This window comes from Callospermophilus lateralis, chromosome 18 (assembly GCF_048772815.1).
Source record: "Callospermophilus lateralis isolate mCalLat2 chromosome 18, mCalLat2.hap1, whole genome shotgun sequence".
In the NCBI taxonomy this organism is placed as follows: Eukaryota; Metazoa; Chordata; class Mammalia; order Rodentia; family Sciuridae; genus Callospermophilus; species Callospermophilus lateralis.
The window spans coordinates 5,343,131-5,360,479 of record NC_135322.1 but is presented as its reverse complement, the minus strand read 5'-3'; the positions used below and the strand labels follow the sequence as shown (position 1 = coordinate 5,360,479).

The following is a 17,349-nucleotide window of genomic DNA, read 5'->3' as shown; positions in this document are numbered from 1 at the left end:
TCTGGGTGAGGATGGCCCCTTCACGGAACCAGCACATGTGACCGGATCTGAGTCCACCTGGGGATCCTGTGCAGAGGATCTTTGGATTAGAAGAAGTGTGGTTTGGGGTGCAGTGTCTCAGGGCGGCCCACTGCCGGGAGAGTTGTTGGTGTCCTGTCCCCACAAACTTTTGCATGGGGGAAGGCAGGGTCCCTTTGTGCCCAGACTCCAGGACGTGAATGTCAGGTACCTGGGTCAGCACTGGGGGACCTAGAGCACACAGAAGGGTGGCACAGGAGTGGCCTCTGCACAGCCCCCGCTGACCCTTCCCTTGCAGCCTCAGGCCTTCCTGCCTTCCTCAGCCCAGGCCCCTGGAGGAGGCTCTGCCCCTCTCTGGCACATGCAAAGATGGTGTTTTCTATTTGGGAGAGTGTCTCATGAAAAATGTCCTCCTCTCCCTCACCCTGCCATCCCTGTGGCCCGGGGAGCTTGACCTGGAGGTCCCTAAGGCGGTGGCATTGGCCCAGGGCGTTTGGTTGGCTGGCTGCACCTGTTTGTGGGTATAAGAAGTCGGTGGTATGTTCTGGCCCCTTCCACAGTTCAAAAGATAGAGATGCTTCTAGAATAAAAACAGAGCTTTCAGGGTGAGGAAGGTCAGAGCCTGAGGAGGCAAAGGCTCTAGGTCCTGCGCTGGATGGACCTTCCCACACTGCAGCTCCTACCTGCGCGTTTCTCCACGTTGAACCCCAACACGGAGCCCAGAGACCCTCCGTGGGGTCAGTCCACCTGCAGCAGCCCTCTCTCCTCTGCATGCTCACAGAGCGGGAAGCAGCAGCAACCTGACTTGGAGTGGGCAGGTCTGGGACCCCGAGGTCACCTGACCTGCCCTTTCTGTCTGGGGCCCAGGACAGACATAGGAGGAGCAGGCAGCTGGAGACACTTTCTAGATTGGGCTCCCCAAGCTCCTCCGCCAGGGTAGCCCCAGGACCACCCAGGAAATGAAACTGAGCTCCTCTCACTCCAGGTCCAGTGACCGCTCCTCCCCCCCAAGGCCAGTTCAGGTGTTGCCTCCCCAGGTGTCCATCTCCACTCCCCTCAGATGTGGGGCCTGGCTTCCTCCCTCCTTCCCTCCCGCTCCCCACTTGGAATTCTTGAAGCTTCTCTCTAGGAGCAGAAGGGTCTGGGGCCAAGACCTCCCTGGCCATCAGCCCATGTCTGGCCACCCAAGAAGCTTCCAGAAAGGATGACTGAATTCAAACTCCTCTGAGATGGTTTCCTCCATGGTCAGGGCTGTAACTGAGAGCTGGGCCCCTGGCTCAAGCCGCAGACGCGGGTGTGACACTGTGCTCTTCCTGTGTCAGTTTGAGTCCAGAAAACAGCTGGACTTGCTGGCATCTTTCAGCCAGTTCTCACGTTTCCCATGAGCCCTGCTCTCACACCTTCGGGATGAGCTTTGACTTCTAAATAGTTCCTTCATCCCCACAGGCCTCCCCCCTCATGGTATCTATCAATCCTCCTCTCCTGACCATATCACCATTTTGCCCTTTCTGGGTCTTCTCTGCCCCTCATGACACATTTTTCCATCCCGGGGTCCCCTAAGGCCACAGGATCATTTTTCCAATCTGAGTAAATTACTGTTCACACCGAATAAAGAGATTAGAGATTATCTCTGTAACCCATGAGCTAAAATACATATTTCTAATGAGTCTCCTGATACTTCATTCTTTCACGTGAGACCAAGCAGGACTTGACATAGAGCCAGGCACAGAATAGGGCCACAAAAATGTTCTGTTGTTGTTGTTGTTGTTGTTCAAAAATAGTGTTGTCCAGAGCTCCATAACAGTAGAAGGAAGGGAGTTAAATCAAGAGATGAATCCCAGCCCACTGGACAGTGAGGGGAGGAGGGGAAGGAGTCTGACACCGTGTGGTATGGACAGGTAGTCGGCCCTGAGAGGTGAGGAACCCAGTGCCTTGTGAGAAACGTGTTGTCTCTCTGAAGCTAAGAACTCTCTTCCCTAGGGTGCTTTCAAAGGGGAGGCTGAGGAGAAGCTTGGACCCCTTAACAGCCCCTCTGTCCTGCAGGACAGAATGTCACCAACCCGGTTCCCCGACTTGCTTCCTTCTGCCCCTGAGACAGACCCGAGCTTGTCTGCAGGGGGCGCTCCACCCGCCAGGGCCTGCTGGGCGCCCCGGCCACGGGGTTGGCGCTGTCCGTGGTCCTGGAGCACCACAGGTGTCTGAATCCAGTGCCATTCGCCCAAATCCCCAGGCACAAGGTCCGAGCCCCAGGCCCGCAGGACGCCCAGGTCAGAGGGGCTCCAGGAAAGCAGGATTCGGGGGAAGAAACGGGGCAGGTGGGCGCCTCTCGGTGCTTTCCCTAGGCCCTCTGTTTGCCCTGCGCTTATTCGTCCGCTCTGGTGGGAGACAGGGAGAGGAGGAATTCTTCTGAAGACCACATGTTGAGTGTTGCTGGCTGTCCCCTCGCTCAGGAGACCAGGAGGGAGCTGGGTGTCGACTGGCGCTCTCTGGTGCCAGGCCCCGGGTGCCAGGCCCCGGCTGTCTCCCCACACTGCTGCATTTCACCCTCGCCACCAGCTGAGAGGGGTCGGTTGGTAACTCTCATCTGACAGAGTGGGAAACTGAGGCTCCTCGTGGAGTGGCCATACAGGGTCTCACATCATCGCCTACATTCTGGGGTTGGGATGGCAACCGACACCCACCTGGTACCACAGAGCGTGCTCCTGAACCCTGTATCAAACACTGGATCCGAGGGTTTGCATTCAAGAGGGATGGGCCATCAGACCATAGCCCAGGAGCTGCCACCGGAGGGGAGCCCAAGGGGTTTGAGGTCATTTCTCCAAGGCCCAGCTCCCAGCACCACCTTCCTCTGCTTCCAGCGGATTCTCAACCTGCTTACCACAGGCAAGGAGTGATCCACCGGAAGGTTCCCAGAGGAGGAAGGTCCCCGGTGAACTTCCGAGGGTCTTAGGGGAGCGACCAAGCCAGCCAGAGCACCTCGGAGAATCGGGATTTCAATGTGGCCTGCAGAGAGGGTCGGGGGAGGCGAGGGGAAGCAGGAGGCTGGGGATGAGCTGCGCTGAAGCAGGAAGAACCGGCCGAGGCTGGAGTTGGTAAAGGGCACCTGCTGCCTGTTCTGGGCCGGCAGCGGTGTGAGCTGTGGGCCTGTGGCTGTTTCCTCACTGCAACCAGCAGTGCAGGTATTTGCCTCATGGTATAGACTTTGTTGGGGAGAGGCTGAGATACTCGAAACACCCATAAATCAGTGTTGAGCTCTGCCTTGGCTACACACCGTGCAGGCACTGGAGCCGCAAAGACAGTCAGGTGGACTTGGCCCTACTGCAGAGGGAACCCAGCCTGGCCTGCAGCCTCCATCTCTCCCTCTTGCCCTGAGCAGCCCTGGGGCTGCTGTGATTTGGGGAGGGGTTGTGGGGACCTGGACCCACTTCCACCAGGACCGACTTCCTTTCAGCATTCACTCAGCCCTGGCTTTACCCCCATTCACCATTTCAGGATATGCCAGGCCCTGCCAGGCCCCTGGCCTTCAATCAGATGGGTCTTGCTTACTGTCAGGACCTCTCCCGGTATCTCCACAACCAATAATGTCTGGTAAGCTTTATGCTTTGCAGACCTAACTTTATCTCCAGAGTCCTTTGAGAAAACTGTTCCAATTTTAGTGTTGTCAAATCTATCAAGCCTCTGGATAGGCAGGATGAGTTGTCCTTGACATTGGGCCATAATCTCTGTTAAGGAACTTTTATTCAAAATCTCCAACAAAAGATGACTCTCAAAACACCAGACTTGTCCTATCTTGCTATATTTTCACGTTTTTGCTACAAAGATTCACATTGTGTGGTCATCTCTCAGTCCCAGAGGAAGGACAAGAAGGTCCTCTTCATGAGTGACCCCTGTACTGACACTTGAGAGCGTCTCATTTTCTGCCTTTGACTATAAGCACCATCCTTGTGTACATATTCTGAAATAAGAGTGGGTGCTTTAGAATCCTGTAAGAACATAGCAGTGTGGCCCTGTGTATTTGGTATCACCAAAAAGGACTACACAAGTTTTCTTTTTCTCAGACTTGGCATAATGCACAATGTGTCTCCTGCTCCTTGACATTCCCTGGTGTTTTACGTTAGGGGTGTGTATGGTGAAGACCTTCAACAGACTGACCCTGACTTTGCACGACTTGACTTAGGATGTTTCAACTTGACAGTGGCACAAAGCAGGGCTGGGGATACTGCTCAGTAGAATAGTGTTTGCTCAGCCTGCACGAGGCCCTGGGTTCAGCTCCCAGCGAGTCCCACCATTATCAGGGTAAATGAGGGATCCATGGTAGTGTGCTGAGCTCCCGAGCTGAGCCGTCCTGGGGTTAAGGCTCTTATGTGCACCCCCCGTGACCCAAGGAGCTCCTGTGGTGGGATAGTAACCCAAGCTGACTCTGTCTCTAACTGAAGCCTTTATCCAATACTCTGTGCCACACTAGACTTGCCCACTCCTTTCCTCACGGCCACTTTAACGTTTAGGAGACAACATTGCTGTTTATTTACGTTTGGGTGCTACTTGAAAACCCATCACTGATTTTGTCTTAGCACTTAAAAAACCCAACGAGTTTGGGTCTCGAGAAGGGCGTGTATGTGGTCTGTCTTCGTTCCACCCTCTCAACCATCCACCAAGGACCAGCGTCTGGAGAGCAGGATGGACAGCGGGAAGGCATGAGCCAGAGGAAGCCAGGGGCATGGCCTCCAGGAGGAGGGTCGCAGCTGCAAAGCTGGGGTGGTGTGAACCCGCGTGGAGGGTCCAGGGAATGGTGGGGGCTGCAGGGAGACCATCAAGGGCCAGGAGAACCAGAGGAAGGAGAGGCCTGTGACAGGTTGTCTGAGGCCAGGAAGAAAGTCATTCTCAGCTCTTAGGCTGTGCACAGGCCCTCTGGGCCCCCCAAAGGGGCTGAGGAAGGGATTGGGGAGGAAGAGAGATGCTGGAGCCCTTGGTGGACGTGGTAGGGTGAGGAGATGACCTGGAGAGCACAGTGGTCGTCACAGCATGAGCCCGATGCTGGGCAGAGGAGCTGGCCTCTCCTGGAGGGGCTTCCACAAGCTGCTGGCCGGCTCCTGCCCGGGTCCCCCAGCCTCAGGGGAACTTGCCGGCAGAGGCTTTCTGTTGGGAGAAGCAGGAAGCGCTGCCCTGCAGCACACCTCTGCTGTGGCTTCCTTGTCTCGGTTTCTCTGACTTACAGGATGGGAAATGAGGACAGAGGTGAGGCGGCTCTCTTGATAACAATGCCCCAGAAGGCGCTGGGGCCGGTTTGAGCCCAAGTCTCTCCGTCCCGCAGTGGCCCTCTCTGCTCCACGGGGGCGGCGCTTTCAGGTTTGGGTGGCGCTGCTTCCTGCTTCCGCAGTCAGTCCTGACTTCTCTCCTCCCGCCAGGCCGGGCTCTGGGGTTCCTCACTTGCTCCTCCTGATCTCTGAGTAGTCTGTGCGGCTGGTGGCCTCGCGCCCTCGGGGCGCTGCCGACGGGGTCCCGTGGAAGCTGAGCGTGGCGTAGTGCATCTCCTGCTTCCCCGGGGGGACAGCGCCCCCAGCCGGGCAGGCTTGGTCCCCAGAGCTGTCGGGACAGGACTTCTGCCTGGGACCCTGGAGGGGAGGAGGGAGAAAGGCGGAATCAGGAGGCGGGCAAGGTGGGAATCCTCACCTGCGAATTCTTAACCCTGGGCATCTGCTCCCCCTCCGGCAGCAGGCGCAGCCCCCCTCGGCGGCTCCGGGGTCTCGCCCTGCTCCTTCCTCAAGGTGGTCGATGCAGAGTTGGCCTCCTTGGACCCCTTGTAACCACTTCCCGACGGGGCAGCCAGGCAGCTGGGCAGCTTTCCTGACTTGACCTGGCGCCCGCCCCCAAGCAGGTGCCTGTCGTCACTGCGTGACCCCAGGGAGCCCACCTAGGCTTGCTCTAGAGCCCAGGGGCAGCCCCCCTCTCCAACAGCCTGGACAGTGAGAGCGGCAGCCTGCAGGTCCCGCCCGAGCCTGGTGGAGGCGTCCTGCGTCGCCCCTCTCACTGCCCCCGCCCGGGACCTGCCCTCTTCCCTCTGGGCCCCCAGCACCGCTCTGAGGCTGCACTGCAGGTGCTGGGCCGCCGGCCTGCGCTGTGACTTGACCCCACGCCCAAACCGGGCTCTCCTGGCCAGCGCTCCCCCCAGAGTGGCCATCTTGGTGGGAATGAACCGGATGCTGGCCAGATGGGAGCCACAAGGCACCTGCCCTATAAACAAGGGCCGCCAGGTCACAGGGGGTCCTGGGGCATTCAGCAGTCCATCCGCAAAGAGGTGTCCTGCGGAAAGGCACCTGTGAACAGCCCCAACCAGACCCCTCAGGTGCCCTTGGGAGCTGGGGTAGGGGACCACTCCCCAAGAGACCCCAGGTCCAATCGGGGGAAAACATCTCAGGGCTCAAGGGGAAGTCGGGCTGAAGGGACAAGGGCTGAGGGACATCAGATCCTGGAATTCCTCTTCTCTCCGGGTAAAAATAGGGGCAAAAAAAAAATTGTTTTCAATTTTTCACAACCCCCCCCCCAGAAGCTTCAGCACAGGGAAACCCAGACTGAAGCCCCACTGGGAAGACAAATTAAAAAAAAGAAAAAACAGAGAGAGAGAGAGAGAGAACAACCCCAGGATATCCTGTGATAAGTACAGGATATGAAGGTGCAAAATAGCTTGGTGAAGCGTGTAGCTGCATATTTTCAAAAAAAGAATGGAAAAATCACAAATATGTTCTTAATTACCCAGAATGAAAATATAGATCTATAGAAAATACCAACATTTTACAGAGTAGAAGGAAGAGTGACCAAGAGATAAGAAAGTGTTCTGTGTGAGACAGAGGCATTGATTTTTAAGTAAGAAAGAAGGAAAACAAAACATTAGAGAAGTAGAGCCAAGTAAAAATAAAATGCGAAATCTCGACATCAATGACCACAATCAACACCGACAGGGTAAACGCAAGAGGGTGTCACAGGGCACTCTCGAACAGCTGCTTGCACACCATGTACAAAAACCACCGCTAAAGCATAAATATTTAAAATGTTGGGGAAAATGAGGCTTGAAAAGCATAAGGCCCTATCTAACCCACCGCAAAGTTGGGTAGCTGTGTTAAGATCCAACCAAATAAACTTTAAAGCAAAACATAATGGTGTAGATGGAAAGGAACATCATGTGTGATCAGATGTTCAATACACTGAGAATTGATGCTTCTAAAATAAATGGTTTTAATTAAAAGCACACAGATATAAGAAACATGTGGTAGATCTGCAGGGAGGAATTGACAAATATATTATCATCATCTAAGATTTTAAAACACGTTTCCCGAGTATTGACAGATCAGGGAATCTATCATTAAAGATCTGGATTTAAATATTACAATCAATGCACTGGTCTGGGAACTTTTGTCTAGAATTTAAGAGATAAAAATATGCATATTCTTAAGCACACAGGAAACATTATAAAACCTCATTAGGTACAGGTCACAGATCAAGCCTCAATACAATGTAAAATTCGGTATAATAAAGACCATGCATTTTCACCAAAAGGCATCTAGTTAGGATCTTTTATGGAAAGTCGTCTAAAAATATCTGTATAATTTTTTAAAACACCAAATAATATAAGATTCCAAGAAGAAATTTTGACGAGCTCTAACATATCTGGAATTGATTGATGTAAAAATAACATATCAAAACTTGTGGTGTTTTAAAGAAATGCATCCATAACTACTTTCATAAAGAAGAAAGAGCATAAGTTAATAAGCTAAGTATCACGCTTAAAAATTAGTGACGCGCATCAGAATGAACGGAAGCAAGCAGAAGGCAGGGGCTGAGAAAATGAGAACAAAACCAAACCAGGTAGAAAACAAAGGTGCAGTGAGAGTCAAGCATCTGAGAAGCTGGTTCTCTGAAACTGATAATAAATAAGAAGACAGTGAGATCTACCTAGAGAAAAAGAGAGAAGTCACTGGGCACTCTACCAGGAGTGTAAAAGGGGAAGTAAACTCTCTAAACTAGATTCATGCACTCTCTTCCAGAGGATAGAAAGGAGCCACTGTGTTCACCACCTCAATGTTATCTCAATGTGTGGGAAGCCGTTTCTTGCACGTGATTGGGCACCTCCCTGACCGGGTGTGAGGCTTTCCGGCCAAGCTGTGTCAGAACTCATCCCCACCCTTTTTAGGTGGGAGAGCCCATCCGTGTGGGGGTGTGACCAACCATTGACCCTGAGACCAATCACTGACCCTGACCTTGGAATGCTGTCCCCCTCCACCTTCATTGGATGGAATGTTCCCCTGAATTTCTTGTTCCCCAATAAGAGGCCACTCCCTGGCGTGCCCCTTCCTCTCTCCTGCTGGTCTCTTGTGGAAACCTGGCTACCCCACCGGGTGGCTGGAGGCAGGAGCCTCTCAGACCTGGTCAAGAAAAGGTAAGTTGAGTTTATGTGTGTTTATTTTGACCTCACTAGTTAACTTCTATGCTTAGGACCTCTAGTGTGAAGGTAGCGCGCTGGTCGCACGGCAGATCAACGTCCAAACAAAGTCGACAGGAGAAGAAAGGAAGTGACAGGTCTGTTGATGTACAGAGAGGCAAAGACACTAACCAACTGAATCTACAGGGTACCAAAAACATACGCCCGGAACACTGTGGTTCTCCCAGGAAAGACGGAGTAGTTTCACCTGAGAAAAATCTTTGACAGAAGCGTGTAGTATGAGCAAGAACCAGGCTTCAATCCCCAGTACAACGACATCAACAAAAAATTAATCGTCACTAACAATGGTAATAGATTTAGGAGGGCAAAAATCCTATCAGTTGGATTTTATTTGAAATGTTCAATAAAAATTTATAATAAAAAATGTGTAGTGATTTAGTGATAGAAAGGAATTTCCTTAACCTGAATAAGGTTGACAGAAACCAACCTAAATGGCAGGATAGTGAGTTAGAGAGTTCATTTCCCTCAAAGTCAGGAGTAACAAAAAAAGGTCACACACTTCTCCTTGAGTTTGACTGCAGTCTCAGCCAGTGCATTAGAATAAGCAAAAGGAACAAAGGATATAAAGAGAAGAAATAAGCTGGTATGATTTTGTAGCTGACAAAATCATCTAATTCGAAATCCCAACCAATATATGATGTTTTTAAATTTTAAAATTATTCAAAATAATTAAATTTATATATACAGATCATTTCAGTTAATAGGATAGCTTACCAAATCAAAAGGATACAAGATAAATTAAAAATGTAATTTGAGCTGGGGATGTGGCTTACTTGTACAGCACTTGCCTAGCATCTGCAAGGCCTCAGGTTCAATCCTTGGCACCAAAACAACAGTAAAAAATTAGTAATTTGAGTTTCACTCGATGAAGCTACTTAGACAATGGAGCTGGTTCTCGGCACCCAGCCATCTGTGGAGGTGCTGTGTCACCTGTGGAGGTGGGTGTCACCATAAAGTGATGCGGTCACAGAGAAGCCCTGGGGAGCCCACCAGAGGAGCTGAGCTCCATCTGTGTTGGAGAGAAAAAGCAGAAGCTCTGTGTGGACGGGCAGTGAGGAAGTGAAACGCATTTGTCTGCAGTTCAACGGATCTCAGCCTGTGGTCTGAGAGGTGGTGCAGCTCCAGTGGCTGCAGGAAGCCAGGTCTGTGTGCTTTCACTTCCCCTCAAAGTGAGTATTCGGGAAAGTGGGTAAATTGTTGAAATCTCATAGAAGAAAATACACCTACGGGGCACATGAGAGGAAGTCCAAAAGGATGAGCTGATTGTTGAAGAAAATAGAATCACACCTGCCTTGAATTCAGCTGCTCTGACTCGGCAAATCATGACAGTCAGGGATGACACTAGTCTCTGAGATGCCATCTCTCTCTGAGAAAAGAACAGGTCAGCGGGTGCAGTGGTGCACGCCTGTAATCCCAGTGACCTGGGAGGCGAGTGTTACGGTCTAGATATAAGGTGTCCTCCAAAAGCTCCTGAGCGAGACAGTGCAAGAAGCTCAGAGGAGAAATGATTGGGTTATGAGGAGCTTCACCCAATCAGTGCACTAATCCCCTGGTGGGATAGCCAGTGACAACTGGATAGGGTGTGGCTGCAGGAGGTGGGGTGACCGTGGAGCCTGCCCTTCGGGTTTATATTTTGTCCATGAAGGGATCTCCCCCTCTGTCTCTGTCTGTCTGTCTGTCTCTGCTTCCTGGTGTGATGTCTCCAGTGGCTTCTCCCCGCCACACTCTTCTGCCATGAGGTTCTGCCTCACTTGGAGCCCCCAGGAATGAATGGAGCTGGCTCTCTATGGACTGAGACCTCTGAAGCTATGAGCCCCAGATAACCCTTTCCTCCTAAAATTGTTCTTGTCAGGTCTTTCGGTCACAGCAGCCAAATCGCTGACTGAAACACCGAGGTGGGAGGACGGCAAGTTCAAAGCCAGGCTCAGCAACTTAGCGAGACCATGTCTCAAAATAAAAAATAAAAAGGGCTGGCGGTGTAGTTCAGGGGCAGAGCATTAGTGAAGCAGGAGCGAGGTCCTGGGTTCAACCCCCAGCACTGCAACCAGTCAATCAATCAATCATTAACAGATCAGCAGGCTCATGAAAAGACCTAAGAATTCTTCAGCTACCAAAGGAATGAGACCCTAAATGACACCAAAGTCCTGCCTGTGACATTTTTTTATTGCCAAAAACAACCCTCACATTTTTAAAAAAAAGGCTCTCACTCATCATTTAGGCAATATGAAATTTTTAAAAATACACTTTTTAAAAGATAGATATTGTAATAGCAACCCTAACCATACTTAGGAAGAAACATCAAAAGAGGAACAAGCCCTGTGTCGAGAAATCCTACATCTTCCTTGAAAACACTAAAAGAGATTTAAGACGAATATACTGGTGTTGATAAGAAGGATTCATAAATAAGCAAATTCTTCCCAAACTGACAAACAGGCTCAATGTAACTCCAATTAAAACACCAACAGAAGTCTGATTTAGAACTGACTGACTCATTCTACAGTCACATGAAAAACAAAGGGCCAAGAATCGCCAAGGCTATTTGTGGAAGGAGAGGAGGAGGGGTCTTGCTCCACTAGACATGGGGCCTTTCTGTTTACTCCTAGACCGTTCTGGCTCAGAGACAATAAACTTGGTCATTGCTTCATAGCAGGGGCCACAGAAGGGGCCCGCTCCCACATGGTATGAGGATGCATGACAGAGTGGCATGTGTGTCAACACAGGAAGTACCTGTGGGTACACACTGTACACCACACACAGACACCAACCCCAGGTAGGTTCAGCACTTAAATGTGAAAAGCAAAATATGAAAATTTTAGTAGAAACTTTACCCAAATATCTCAATCTTAGAATGGGAAAGATTTTCTTAAAAGACACTCAGTAGAATAAAGATGATCATGAATATGATCACATTACAATTAAGAACTTACGTTCACCAAGGTCACCTTGGGAAAAGTGAAGGCCAGCTACTCACTGGGAGGTACGTATTACCAGAAAAAAAAAATTAGTGTATCAATACATAAAGCCCCCCAACAAATTCAAGTTCAATATGACAAGATTGAACACTCAGTAGAGGAACGGGCTCCGGATGTGGCAGGCATTGCATAGAGAGGTGTTGACATGCCAGAGAAAATGTAGAGATTTTCATCTTCCTGGACACCAAGGAAATGCAAATCGACACCATAGTGAGAGAGTGAGACGACAACACATTGAGACAAGCGGTAAAACCAACTGCGAAGACTGTGGGTATACCTACTGGGTCTCACAGGCACAGGTAGGAGTGTACGTGGATACCAGGGCTTTGGGAAAGTGCGTGTCACAATCTTGTGAAGATGGACCTTCACATACCCGTGACCCAGCCATTCAATTCCCACATGATGCTAAAGAAAAACTCCCTGAATCTGGAAACAACTCAACTGTCCATCTGTCTGAGCCTAGATAATTGACATGATCACAAGATAAACTATTGTACATGAGGGAAAAATAAGCTGCAGTTCTACACAATACTGTGTCTGAATCATCAGTGTGATCCGGAGTCCACAAAGCAAGTCCAAGAAGAGTGAGCAGAACATGGTGCCCTTTGTGGGTTGGGAAGCAAAACTAAGTGGAGTGTGCTTCTTACATGTACATGTCAGCACTAGGAAGAGGAGACCCAGAACAGCAGCCCTGGGCGGGGACCAAGCAGCCATGAGGTGTCAGCCATCGCCCACGCCTTCGGCCTCGGGCTGGAAGGAAGGCTCACGGTGTTTCACATATTAAGAATAAAAATGAGGGAGTAAGAGTGAACAATGCTTGTTCCTGGGCTAAGTGCTTATCAGGAACCAAGCACCGTGGGTAATTCCATCCAGGGTCACGTGGACCTGGTTCTATAAAGGGGAACGTGCTAGACAGGGGCAGGCTGAGGGACACCCAGCCCTGGTCCTGAAGAATGTCACAATACAGTGAGAGGGTGGAGACAGGTGAAGAGGGCATCCTGAGCCCCTCAGCACAGGGAGGCCTGCAGGACCCTGGGGACATGTGGGGGGATGCCGGCAGGGAGGGAGACAGGGTTTTCCTGGAGTGGGAGGTTAGAGCTGAGGCTTAGACCAGGGGGCCTGGTGGAAAGCGGGAGGAAAGGGTGTTCCAGGTAGGAGGAGCTGTGCATGCTGAGGCCAGAGCTGCAGGTGTGTGTCTCTGTGTGCAAATGGTGAGAAGGCCACTGTGGCTGGACCAGAGGTCAGGACACAGTGGGGGCTGGCCATCAGAGGATGGGCCCGGGAGTGCAGACCTGATTCTCCCAGCCACGGGGCAACAACTCGGGGCTCTGGGTAGGCTGGAAGGTAAGAGGCTTGGGGAGAAGGCTCTGGCCTGTGTCCAGGGTGAAAGGCGGAGGCGAGGAGGGAGGTAGACTGAGTGTCCAGCAGAGTTCAGGCAGGAGGATGAGTAGAGGGCCAGTTCGCTTTCCTAGAAGGAAGGCTGGGCAGACGTAGCCCTTTCCTGGCTCCGGGAGGTGAAGGGCGAGAACAGGAGAGAGGGCACCTCCTGGGTCTCTGCCAGGTGACCAGGGAGGAGCAGGTGTGGGAAATGCTGAAGGCCTCAGTGTGGACGTGCACAGACCTCCCCGCCCCCCCACATGACCCAGCGCACATCACTCACCCAGGGGACGGTGTCCATGACAGGGTCCCTGTCATCCATGACCTCTGGTTTCCCAGGCCCGTGCTTTCTGCAGGACTTCACTCTGAGGGAAGGAACACACAGGCAGTCGAACCAGCTCCAGCACAAGTGGGCAGCCTGCCTCTGCCCCGCGAAGATGGAGAACCCAGCCGACCCAGAGGCCTGGACGTGTGAGAGGACTCCATCCCGTGCCCACCCAGGGACGAGGCTGAGTGGCCTAAGCCTGCATTTCCACTCCTACAGGACCCCCTTCTACGTAAGAACTTGCTTATGAGTGATCATAGGAGCGTTATTCATAATGGCCAAGAGGTGGACGCAACCCAAGTGCCCATCACATAGTGAATGGGTGAAAGAAATCTGTGTCATCCGTACGGTGGAATATTACTGGAGCCTTGTTTTCTTTTTCCAATGCTGGCGTCTAACCAGAGCCCTGAGCATGGTGGGCACGTGCTCCTCCACTGGGCTCCAGCTCCAGCCCCCAAGCAGTGCCCTTTAGGAACCAAGAGGGTTGAAGCTCTGCAACATGGGAGAACCCTGAAGACACTGTGCGAAGTGAGAGGATCCAGACGCAAAGGACTAGTACCGTAGGGTTTCACCTACGCCAAGCCAGGGCCAGAAGAGGTTAGGGTGGGAGGAAAATCGGGGGGTGATGACGAGAGGGAGCGGAACCCTTTTTCACTTTGGCCTCATGAAAACCTTCTAAATTGATGGTGGTGATGGGTGCGTTCCTCTGTGAACACGCTGAAAGCCCTTGAGCTATTCACCTTCAGCCCCTGATGGCAAGTACGCGCAGTATGGACCAATACGGCCGGCAGGAATGAGAACAGAGGCCCCTCTGCACCTACTGAGTGTGGCATTTCTGGGATCCAGGGGCCCCTCGCCTGCTCACTGCCGCGTACCTCCCTGTCCTTTCCTAGTGGATTCTCGTGACCTGGTGGGGCCTCAGCAGCCATTCTGCATTGGCCTGAGCTCCTTATGCTGGAAGCCGGGCTCAGCCACAGTTTCTAGCTCTCCACCTCCTCTGTCCCTCAGTGTGCTCCACCAGACATCTGCCTCAGCCCCTCCCTCCTGGAGATCACAGCTGCAGACAGCACACCTGAGTGGCCCCTGCCCCCTCACCCTGCATGGACGCACAGATGTCACCATGTGAATGTGACACCCTGGGGCTCACATTCACCTGCTCCATTAAACCCCCCTGAATCCACCTGTCTGGATAATGCCTTACCCCCCCCAAGGAGCCGGGGTGCTCCTTGACGGCCATGCGCATGACCTCAGGCACACCCACCCACCCCCCCCCCCCCAACCCAGGGTCTGTGAGTAGTAAAATCTTTATTTCCATCCCGATCATTGGAGGCCTTCTCCGCATCTTAAAGATCCTGAATCACAACTCCGGGGACCAAGACTTACATGCAAAAGAAGACGAGGCAGAGACAGAGAGAGAGCAGGGCCCCTGCACCAGCACCTCCAAGGGCTGTGAGCAACACCCCTGGCCTGGACCTTCCTGCAGAGAAGAAGGGCAGAGGACTCACTCTCCCAGCTCCTGGTGGAGCCACTCAGGGCTGGCTCAGTCGGGAAGCCAAGGGCCCCACTCCCAGCCGCTTATTCCAGCCCCAGCCCCCCCCCAGATCCAGGAGGCTCCCCTCAGACACCCTGTCTCCCTCCACGACAGGCCCCTGACCTGGCAGCAGCAGGACGGTGGCGCTCTGGGTGCCCTGGGCGTTCTGGGCCTCGCAGCTCAGCCTGAGGTCAGAGCTGAGCACCCCGAGGAGGCTCAGGGAGCTGTTGGTCCAGGACCCCTTGGAGCTGGAGGTGACCCCGAGGGAGGCATTGCTGCTGTTCCCCTCCAGCAGCCCCTCCCCCAGCCGCCAGTGCAGGGAGGGGGCCGGCCAGGCACGGGAGGAGCAGCTGCAGAGCAGAGCCTGGGCCTCCCAGGAGCAGGAGGGTCCCAGCAGCCTTGGGGGGTCTGAGGAGGGAGGAGAAGGGGGGTCAGCAGGTGCCCCTCCTCCAAAATCCAGATGTCCAGACCTCAGGGTTCCCGAACTCACAGGAAAAAGTGTCTCTGTGGAGCCTCACAGAGACATTTTGGGAGCCCAGTGCATTCTGAGCTCGGCAGGTAAAGGCCTCTCCTTCCACAGCCCCTACTTGGGACAGGTCCAGGAGCCCAGTGTCAGAGACGTGGGAGACGTTCTGGGTGGAGGACCTCTGGAACCAGCTCAGCTGGGCCGCAGGGTTGCTGTCTGCAGCACAGCACAGCACCAGAGCCTGGCCTTCCCGGAAAGCTGGGGGGAAAGAGGTGCTAAGAGACCGCCAGTGGGGGACTCATGGGGGTGGCCACAGCCCCCACTCCCACTCCCAGGTCTGACTGGACCTCCCCACTCCCTTGGCCCATCCCGACTGGATTCCTCGTCGGTTCTCAAAGGCTTGGCCCTTACACCCTGGAGATTTTGGCTGCGTGTCTTGAGAGGAGGCGCAGCATCTCACGGGGACATGTGTGGACTGTGTGGCAGAGAAATCAGATAGCCCTGTGGCCTTGGGAAAGAGGGTAGGTCAGTGCAGCAGGACCAGGACTCAGGAGGCCAGCGCAGGGGCAGGAGCCCCCAGAGCCCAGCCATGGTGAGGTGGGGTGGCAAGGATCTGTGAGTCCTGGAGATCCTAGTAAGAAGTGGACCTGGCAGGGACAGGGGACGGGCAGGGTCCAGAGACTGCTTGTGACTTTGAGAAGAACCTAGTGTGTGAACGTGGGGTGCACAGAGGGTAGGGGATGGAAGGAGACAGTTCTTCCTTCCTGCTCCTAAATCCAATTCCATTAAGCTTGAGTCCCCTGTACTTGGAGGTGGTCTCAGCTGTGGACAGGAAGAGCGCTTTCCTACCTGTGCTGCTTCCGAAGAGGATGCGGACGCTGAGGTTCTGAGGGGCATCTGGGAGGAAAGACATGGTCCTGCTTCAGAGTGAGCAGCGGGAAGGGCGTGGGCCATGGAGGTGCCCAAGGGGGCCATGGACACTGGGATAGGGGGGTGCTGTCCCTCTGACCCCCCCACCTGGACTCCAAGTGCTCAGTTCCACAAACAAGTTGTCTGACTTTATCCTTCTACATTCCTACACACACTCACACACACACACACACTCACCACACACACTCACACACACACACGCACACACTCACACGCACACCCTGCTCACAATGCCCTGGGGACCCCGCTGGCCTCCTGCACTCACAGGACACATTGAGCTGGACGGTTCTCTTCGTGGTCACCGCAGATCCTTGCAGTTTCACCTGACAGGTGAGGTTGGTGTCGTGGTCCTGGGGCCATGGGGTGAGGCTGAGCACTGAGGCCTGGAGGGCCCCGGGGGCCATGGAGCTAGTGACCGCCCCTGTCCAGGAGAATTGGAGAGGCCTTCCCCCTTCACAGGACCCTGGCAGGTGGCAGCTCAGGTTTGTGGGGCGGCCGGACTCCAGAGGCTCCAGAGAGTGGATGACAGGCTTCTCTGTGAGGGCTGAGGAGCAGAGAGCAAGATGCCTGGGCCCCAGAGAGAGGGGACACCCAGGGGGACGCTGAGAGTGACTGGAGCCTCAGAGTCCCAGCTGGCCCTGGGTCCCGTACCACCTCTGAGCACCCTGGCCCCAAGACCAGAGCAGGGACAGCTCTAAAGTCCTGACCCTGTTCTAATCCAGGGGTCTTCACTACCTGGGCCCCGCCTACCTGTCACCTGCAGAGTCAGCTTATCTCTGTAAATATATCTTATATTCTGTCCTATATCTGCCATCAGGAAGTAGCTTCCTGTGTCCTTCTTCTTGGCGTCGCTGATGAGCAGAGAGCAGTTGTTGTCCCTGATGTCCCCAGGGAGATGGAATCGATTCCTGTATTCTGTTCTGACGTCCACGACTGGGTTGTTTGTGGCCACAGGACCATCATAGTATGTCCTGTCCCCTTCCCGGATCCAGTAGATGTAGAGCTTGCTGGGGGGACTCCACCCACTCCAGGGGTAGGAGAAGGAGCAGGGCACCAGGGCACACAGGCCAGCCTGCACTGTCACCGCCTCCTGCAGCTGGAGCTTGTACCCCGCATCTTCCTGCAGGGACCCTGGGGGGACACAGAGGCTCAGCTCAGCCCTGCCCCCGTCCTGGCCGCCCCTCCCTCAGCCCACTCACCTGCCCAGAGCAGGGGCAGCAGCAGCAGGGGCAGCAT

General features: G+C 53.5%; 1 protein-coding gene across 1 annotated transcript in view; it reads right to left on the bottom strand.

Moving 5' to 3' along the window:
* LOC143384271 (sialic acid-binding Ig-like lectin 5) overlaps positions 1–17,349 on the bottom strand; it is a 26,373-nt gene extending 9,024 nt beyond the window's left edge. Inside the window, exons 1-9 of the mRNA XM_076839315.2 lie at positions 17,313–17,349; positions 16,864–17,244; positions 16,379–16,657; positions 16,033–16,080; positions 15,208–15,441; positions 14,841–15,125; positions 14,570–14,663; positions 13,145–13,226; positions 5,446–5,630 (exon numbers count right to left, since the gene is read on the bottom strand). Coding sequence (XP_076695430.2) covers positions 5,446–5,630; positions 13,145–13,226; positions 14,570–14,663; positions 14,841–15,125; positions 15,208–15,441; positions 16,033–16,080; positions 16,379–16,657; positions 16,864–17,244; positions 17,313–17,349 — 1,625 coding nt within the window. The remainder of the gene's footprint in view (positions 1–5,445; positions 5,631–13,144; positions 13,227–14,569; positions 14,664–14,840; positions 15,126–15,207; positions 15,442–16,032; positions 16,081–16,378; positions 16,658–16,863; positions 17,245–17,312) is intronic.